We start from the raw sequence: 8,804 nt of genomic DNA, 5'->3' as shown, positions 1-8,804 counted from the left end.
TATATATATATTTGATATTTTCCACTCAAATTAAAACTATATATATATATATATTATACAATTTAGTCAAATGGGTTATTTAAATAATCTCGAATAAATTGAGATTATTAATTTGTCAAAAAAAAAAAAAAGTCTGATTAATTAACATATATGATGGTATAATATATAATCATGTGGTCTCCATGAAAAGCAGCGAGTTGCTTTCAACCAGCGTGAATGACAACAGTAGATTAAACTAAGCTAAAAAATGATGCACAATAATGAATAAGATCAATGAAACTCATGAGACAGGCCGACAAAGTAGACAACATATTACATGTGTCTTTTGTTTTTATGTTTTTCTTAAACATAATCATATACGTGTGCGCGCACGTAAAGCAAGTCCATAATCATGAGGAAAAGGAGATAATTAAACAATCAAAATCTTTACTCTAAAGATCAATATCATATTATATGTTTTCTAATGAATATTAATGCAACTTAGACCATGATCTATATATATTTTGAATTATATATAAAAATATGCATATATATATATATAAAAGAAAATATATCACACGTACAGCTTTATATAGCACTTTGATCAAGCAGGGTTCAAAAAACAAATAATTAGTAGAGATTAGAAATTAAAGGGGCTGAAGAGTCCATATCTATCATGACGATCATGATGGAAAAATGATGATGAAAGTGATAATATGATGAGGGGGAGTTTTCCGGGAAAGTACCTCTCATTATTTATAATTTTTCTATATATAATTGGTCCACCCCATTATAGAGTGATGTGTGGAACTATATATTATTATTATTATTATTATAATTATGGCAGTTTCGTCTCATCTCTTTCTACACTAACACCGTCAATATTCATGCATTGTCAGCCCTAATTATGATGGCGTGCCTCTAACGTTTACATGCTTATCTTCTCTTTCCCCCACCCTCTTCAAAGAAAATGAATCTGGGCCGCTCATTCTTGACTTCAGTAGATCTCAACCTAAGATTTTCGTCTCCGCCATTATAAGGTGATGGAATATCTGGCTTTTGAACAGGATGGAGATTAGGAATTTTTAAGCAAAAAGCAAAGGGGTGGGACTTTGGGCCCACAAAATATATAGTCTGGTCTTGACTTTGATGGAGAAAAAAAAAAAAAAAAAAAATCAAAAATCAAAAATCAATCTCATTATGGAGATTTTGTGAGGAAAGGAGGGAGAGCAACTAGGAGATGGCCATTGGGACATCACGTGGGCGTTGGACCCACTAGTCCCCTCAAAGGGAAGAAGAGCATCTCAAGAGACCATAACACATGACAATCCTCTCATCTTTTATCTGAATTTTTATACTTTCTTCAAGTGAATCATCCATTCCTTTCTTTCTCTACACGCCTTGACCACCCATTTCTTAGACCATAACTCTCTCTCTCTCTCTCTACACACACAACAGAATCAGAGACATATACTCGTGAGCTAACCTCCTCCCCACATCTTTACCCTCCCTTTTACTTAATCATAACCTGCAACTGATTTATAACTATCCCATCTTATTTTCTTCCTTTGAATGACACTTAAAAAAATTCATAAATTAACCTAGATGTGAATTAAGACAGCTAAAATTATATAATATAAATTCACAAATTGACATGATTTTACGAGTGAATCAAGACAGTTGAGATTATATAACATAAACTCACAAATTGATATAATTTTACGAGATTTATTAAATTTACTTTATAAAATAACATATCATATCGAATCATATCACTTTATAATTTATTTTTATGTAATCATTACAATATTTCATAAGTTAGACTTTTGTATCTTCCTCAAAGAAGTGTAATATATTTGAGCCAGATAATTAGGTTAGCTTCTTTTATAATTTATGTATAAAGGACTCATGCAAAATCCTTCCCTTTACCCTCCAAACCAAGTTATCATTCCTGATCATCTGACCTTTCATTTCGAGTTGATTTTTGCGTCTGCAGAGATAATTACCTTTAGGAGGTTTTTAAGACACACAAATGAGTCTTACGTTCTCTATCCGTCATACATATATATATATATATATATACCCACCGATCAAACTCACAAACTACGTGAAAGGATGGAAAAAGAGGGAAGGGGAAGTGTTTGAACTTTCAAACAAAAGGGAAAAAAATTAAAAACAAATAATAGTTTTCCCTTCATAGATATAATGTTTAACGATCGATTTACAGGCATATATATAATGGAAAAAAAAAAAGGTAAAATTGATCAGTAAGTACTGCTATTTTCTACAACTTAATTACACTACTTTGACTACGTACGTACGTACAATCCCTCGACCAAAAAAATATAGGGGTTATCATGCGGATCTATTAATTTTTCTCTAATCCTAACACCCTAACAAGCAGCAGAAGGATTGTTGAAGGGATTGTAGAAATGAGGCTTGGGAGCCATTGAGAAGGGGCTCTTGGAACCAACGTTTTCGCCGACACCGCCAATCCTTTCGCACGATGGGCACATGGTGAGGGTGGCTGCCGGCATATGCATGTACAAAGGTTGGGCTAGTTTCAGTGCCTTGAGTTCTTGTAGCTCTTTCTGAAGCCTCCTATTTTCATCTGTCAGTGTTTCGCAGCACTTTTTCAGGAACTCGCAGTCCACCTCAGTTTGCTTAAGCTTTGTCCTGCAAATATTAGCAGTAACCTCATTTATTTCTCATGGAAATTTGTGACTTGGAAAGAAAAAAGAAACATCTTGGAATTTTGAACTTCTCTATCCAGAAACTGAAGCCCGCTAGCTACTGTTATTCTATTGTAGGGTTAAGGATGGTATATATATTATATATATACATACCTGGCTCTCCTGTTCTGGAACCAAACTTCAACCTGCCGAGGCCGCAGATTTAACTGCCTTGCTAAAGCTTGCTTTTGCTTCTGTAATTCAATTAGTATTAGTCTAAATAGCCATAACAAATCAACCGATACCCCTCAAAATATATAAGAATATACATATATATATATAGAGAGAGAGAGAGAGATTAATTACAGGGTTGAGAGTGCTATGTTGCTTGAAGCTTTCCTCTAAAAGAGCAGACTGTTCCTTGGTGAGCCTAAGCTTCTTTCTTGCATTAGGACCATCTTCGTCTTCATCACTGACTCTTGAAGAGACTCTCTCTGCCTCAACTTCTTCACTGCTAAGGTCTCTCTCCCTCTTGACCCTACCACTAGAGAAGGATGAAACAGCGCTGTGAGGGGAAGCTTGTCGATACAAGTCTACCGATTCTTCACAGCCTTTGTTCACATCAATCTTTTTGGGGACTTGGTTAATATAACTCTCACCTGAAAGACCCAAAGTCAAGGACAGCTCAAAATTATTAGGGGTCGTGAAGTTTGAGCAAGCTGGTTTCTTCGGTACTACTGCCGCCCTTGATGGAGTATTAATCTCTTGCGATGCTGTGAGGCCTAACCCTAGAACAAGGCCTGTATTACAAACATCATCAAAACCCATTTTTGCTAATAAAGAACAGCAAGCTAGCTAGCCCTTCTGGAGAAGACACAATCTGTGTTTTGTGAAATGGGGATGGGAGAAAATATGGTTGAAATTTATGGGAGCAAAAGGGTTATATGGAGGGGAAAGAGAATGAACGAGAGTTTTGTGGGGGCATTGGGTGGGTGGGTGGCTATGATTATTAATCAAAGGTGAGAATGAGTATTGAAACGAATCTCAGCACTGGGAAATTATGAAAGTCCCCCCATCTCTCTTTACATAGGTTGACCATTTGAACCCCCCTAGATAGCTATATACTACTACAGTTATCGCCACTATATAATATAAATATATATATATATATTAATAATATAATTACAAAAACTAAAAAGATCGCAAAAAGAAAAGCCAACAGAGAAAGTTCTCTCCCTCTGTTTGTGTGTGTCATGAAATACTTGGAATCCTACAGTACTACTTCTAAATGCTAGTGGGAAACACATCAAGAGGATGATTTGCCAGCCCCTTCGCCACCCATTAGCGTACCAAATTTAACTATTACGACCCACTTTCTCTTTCCTATGCTTCCTTGAGTGTAAAGTGGAACTTTACATGTATCAATTATTAGCTCACTTTTGCCTCGTTTTACTTATGTCCAAGCAGCCTGCCTTGATATTAATCATCTCTCTCTCTTTCTCTACCACTCTCTTTTCCATTTTGTTTTTTTTTTTTTTTTAAATTTCTTGAAGTTTCATGTAATTGCCAAGCCAAGTTTTCCCACTCATTTAAAGATTACTTAAGAGATTGCCAAAAAAGAAAAAGAGGATGTCAAAGCCATGATTGGATATTAATGAGTTCTTTTTTATAACAGGCCACATGATCTGTCTCCCACTGATCATTAATGCCCAATTCAACTAGCTAGCTAGATATCAGATGGGTACCATGCCATGACCTTGCTTGATTACCAATATATATTGCATTCTTTTGATTAATGAGGATGGGTGGGCCGTTTCTTCATACCCATTATGAATGCTAGCTAGCTGAGACTAGAAAGAGATGTGCACTATCTATCTCGAGTAGTACTTCTAATCAGATTGGTGTGGTTTTTGGCTTCCTATGTGAGATGATGTGTGAAAAGCAAGGTAATAAATAAAAAAGGAAAGTAGGTAGATAACACCATTGGAGTTTCAAAGAGCGATAATGGTGCCAGAATATGATTCATCAACAAGAATTGATGAGGGATCTTTGCTTAACTAGAAAGTTGATGTGAAGCGTTTGGGACCTACTACTCTGTACACGAACAACGAGCACTTTCAATAATGCTTTGTCGGCGATGCTGATGAGAAGTTAGGTCACCCACAAAACATGATAAACCTAAAATAATCGAAGAGATCAAAATAACAGCAATAATACCCACCATGCGCACACCTCAATCTATCAAAAATTTTTCTCATCATTTACTATTTATTACCCTATATTTTATATATTATAAAAAATATTCATATATATTAAAAAAAATATCCTCATACTCTATAAAAAAAAATTATAAGTCTAAACTGTGAAAATAAATAGTAATTAATGCATAAAATTCTTCATCTGTATATTGATTCTCAAGCCTTAACTGTTAAGTATTTGTTCAGAATTAATAAAAACCATTAATATGTGGAAGGAGTAATTTTACCTCATACAGCATTAATTCTGCTTGGTACCCCAGACCCACTAGTCGATTAGATTAAAGAGATCTGCTCATAAAGTAATGGCCGTAATAGTGAGATATCCTTCCAGCCGTTCTATTTAATTAAATTAATTGGACCAAAGTTGCACTTTTCTACTGATCAAGAGAATATATAATAATTTATCCTACTATATAATTAGTAGTAGTACTACTCGTTCATGAATAGCAAGCATGCATGTGTACTTTGAGCTTTTATATCTATAACCATTTTTATATTGAGTTGGAATGCATCATGATGCAAATCATGATCGGAAAGCGGAAGGAAACACCTAATTAAACCTTCTACTTGATATCAAAGGATTAACCTTTTTTCCTTTTTAAATCTTAATTTCTAAGCAATGATATAAAAAAGAACAGAAAAAAAATTGTAATATTTCTTTACAAATAATTGTAGATCGAGTATTGGACTCTCGTGATCTGTTTTTATAAAATTATCAATTGTTTCAAAAGTTTAAACTGATGGAAAGAGATAGATTTATTATTTATTTTATACCTTAACACTCTCTCACGTGTGGGCCAAACTAACCTTTAATGGGTGGCCTAACATGTCAAATATTTAAATAAATGTAGTAGAGTATAGAGTTAGAGTTTGAACTCAGGACCTCTACTGATCTGATACCATATAAAATCATCACTTATCTAAAAAACTTACAATGCCAAAAAAGGCTGCTAATTTATTTTAAATATACATCACTAGAAACCCTTTTATACTTTTATTATTCTTATATATGTATAGAGACCGGCGGGGAATTCATAACATTAATCACATCGATCTTGTTCAGGTATTTCGATAATTATGTGTATGAATTATAATATATATATATATATGAAGATCAATATTATAATGAGGGGCCTTATAAAAATGAGTTTTAGATACTATTGTTATATGATATTATAGAGCATTGGAGACAAATATAAGACATAAATTTTAAAAAGGAGGTTATCCAAAGTTTTTGTCTGCAAGTGGCTGCTTAGCACAAAAAGTAGGTAGATTTCTTACACACATATTTTTGCACCCAAGTGGATATATAGATGTTGACTTTGACACAGTTGAGAATATTAAAAAAAAATATATATTAATGGTGCATAATAGCCAACTTTCTCTTTAATGGATGATGGGCATGATAATCTACGAATTCATTAAACAAATCTCCTTTCTAATTAAAAAGCAAGTAAACTCCAAATCGATCTCATCGATCCTCTCATCCATCCATGTACATTAAACCAAGTTAGTAGTGGTTCTCATGTGATCATCACCAGCCTCATCTCTCTCTCTCTCTCTCTCTCTCTGATTAATTAGTTAATTTCTCATATTAAGTTTTTTTAGAAACGTGTCGTGTGGAGAGAGGGTGACACGTGGATGGCTAAGAGAGGGAGAGATTGTGTGAGACACGAGGCCCCCACCAATGATTTGGCATGATGGGCATTCGATTCCGTGGGGATCTGATGATTGTGGAGCGCAGAAGTTGGCAATGACGGAGGTGATGAGGAGGAGAGAATATCATGAGATAAGGTTTTTGTTCGTGATTTTTTTTTTTTTTTTCACCCTTTAATTAAAGGCCATCCGACCATATATGCATATAATGTTTGGAGATTTGATATAATATTGTGTGTTAGTTACAAAAACTACATGAATTTGGGTGGTGCTTAATTTTTTTCTTTTTCTTTTTATCTAAATATTGTGTGGGATTTTTCTTAGTCTCTCTCTCTCTATATATATATATATAAACGAAAAAAATTTATTCATCATCAATTTTCTCATCAATATTTCATGATGTGACATTAGATGATAGGTTTACAAGTGAAATACAATAAATAAGTTCTAATCATAATTTAATACTACATCATAGAATGATAAAAATTAAGATGATAAATAGAATTACTCTATACCAACCGTCATAATCAAGGAAACCAATTAATCTGGCAGCTTGCTCGATGTCTACGTCGATCATGATATTTATACGTACATAACAACTTGAGTGATTTATTATATTTATACGAACTATTAATTAAGAACATGATGATCACATGATCCATCAACATGCATACATCTTACAAAGCCTCTCTCTTTTTATCTCTCTGTGGTCCAAAAATAACCCATTGACATAAAATAAACTTTATTAATTAGTCTCTTAATTGTAATTTTTCTGGGGTTTAATTATTAGAGATAAGTACTAGTCTAATAACTATATATTAGTATAATTAATGTATCAGTATACTGAGTTTGATTTATATGCAGTACTAGCTAGAGACCAACTTATAGTAGTACTAGTAGTAGAGGGGGGGGGGGGGGGTGATGATTTGAACAACCCATTAATGACAATAGGGCTAATAATTTACAGTACTAATATTATATTGTACGCAACTTGCAATTAAGTTCAAATTTTGGGTACCACATATATATAATATCATGCATGCCCTATAATTCATGTGGGACTATTACTTTTGTTATGTGACTCATGTCTAGTAGTACTACCTATTCTAGATAGACTAAAAAGAAGTATCAAATAGATCATGATCATGTACGTATGTGATTATTAAAAGCTCACATGAAGATAACTATTAATTACTTTCTGAACTTAAAGATCTTATTTATTTATATTATTCCTAGTACATTGGTACACAGATTAATTATCCTCTATCAGTTTACACCAGCAAAACACAAAGATCATTAGAAGCTGGTGTACTCCTCTCTCTCTCTCTCTCTCTCTCTCTCTCTATATAATATATATATATATATATATTCTGTGTGTGTGAGGTGTGTGTACACCCTCGTTCTCCGGAGAGAAGTGTACACAGTACATGAGAGTGTTTTAGCTGAAGGTTTTTTTTTTTTTTTTTGAAAAAAAAGGAAAAGCAAAGTACAAATGACCCATAGTTGAAAGAATAATACATAAAAAGTTCATGTCTAGAGAGAGAGAGAGAGAGAGAGTTGAATTTGGAGACGACAGAATCATAAGGCATTGGACAACACTGATCCTAGTCAGAGTAAAAACATAATCTGGTTTGATATATATATTTTATATTCATGAGAGGATAGCATCAACAAACGCACCGACTTTGCATAAAGCAAAAGGCTTTAGCTTGCCGCCTAGCCCCACTTGAACTATCTTTTCCAAGACTTGTTCGGGTGAAGCTTTCCTTTCATACACACCCATCATGCTTGCGTTTAAAAGTGGAGAAAGCTGAGACCCATGTCACCCCCACTATGGTGACTGCTGCCCCTCCCATCACTCAATGCATCAGAGAGAGAGAGAGAGAGAGGTACCCTAGAATGGACACTTGAGGTGGGGTTGCAGCAGAGCTCAAATTGACTTGGTGGTTGGGGGTAAGAAGCAAACAGAGTCAAGGCTATGCCGGCTATATTGTAGCACAAAGTTAAGGCAAAAGGGCCCCATCAATTAAGCATCATAATATACACATACATGTGTGTGTGTAACGTCTAGGGTTTCTGTTGGAATGGAGGTGGAGTCTCGTTGGTGGTGAGATATAGGTTGTTTCTGGTGGAGTAACATTAACATATATATATATATATATGCTTTGTATATATATATATATATATATATGCTTTGTGCACGTCCGATTCTTATGGTAATTATGAAGATGGGCTTAAA

The 8,804-nt window shown here is 34.2% G+C and overlaps 1 protein-coding gene across 1 annotated transcript; it reads right to left on the bottom strand.

Moving 5' to 3' along the window:
• Positions 1-2,148: 2,148 nt before the first annotated feature.
• On the bottom strand, positions 2,149-3,764 carry LOC121260880 (homeobox-leucine zipper protein HAT22-like). Its single transcript, XM_041162942.1, has 3 exons — positions 3,018-3,764; positions 2,826-2,905; positions 2,149-2,655 (listed from the first exon to the last, which is right to left on the bottom strand). The coding sequence occupies exons 1-3, from the start codon at positions 3,477-3,479 to the stop codon at positions 2,373-2,375; spliced, it is 825 nt and encodes a 274-aa protein (XP_041018876.1). The 5' UTR covers positions 3,480-3,764; the 3' UTR covers positions 2,149-2,372.
• Between the last annotated feature and the right edge of the window lie 5,040 nt (positions 3,765-8,804).

Source organism: Juglans microcarpa x Juglans regia, chromosome 4D (genome assembly GCF_004785595.1).
Source record: "Juglans microcarpa x Juglans regia isolate MS1-56 chromosome 4D, Jm3101_v1.0, whole genome shotgun sequence".
NCBI lineage: Eukaryota > Viridiplantae > Streptophyta > Magnoliopsida > Fagales > Juglandaceae > Juglans > Juglans microcarpa x Juglans regia.
This window is presented reverse-complemented; position numbering and strand designations above follow the sequence as displayed.

Excerpts from the sequence above, each read along its gene's own strand:
- LOC121260880 (XM_041162942.1), bottom strand. The coding sequence starts at position 3,479 with ATGGGTTTTGATGATGTTTGTAATACAGGCCTTGTTCTAGGGTTAGGC. Across the intron at positions 2,906-3,017 it reads AACATAGCACTCTCAACCCT|AAGCAAAAGCAAGCTTTAGC; the intron begins GTAATTAATCTC and ends ATTGAATTACAG. Across the intron at positions 2,656-2,825 it reads TTCCAGAACAGGAGAGCCAG|GACAAAGCTTAAGCAAACTG; the intron begins GTATGTATATAT and ends TAATATTTGCAG.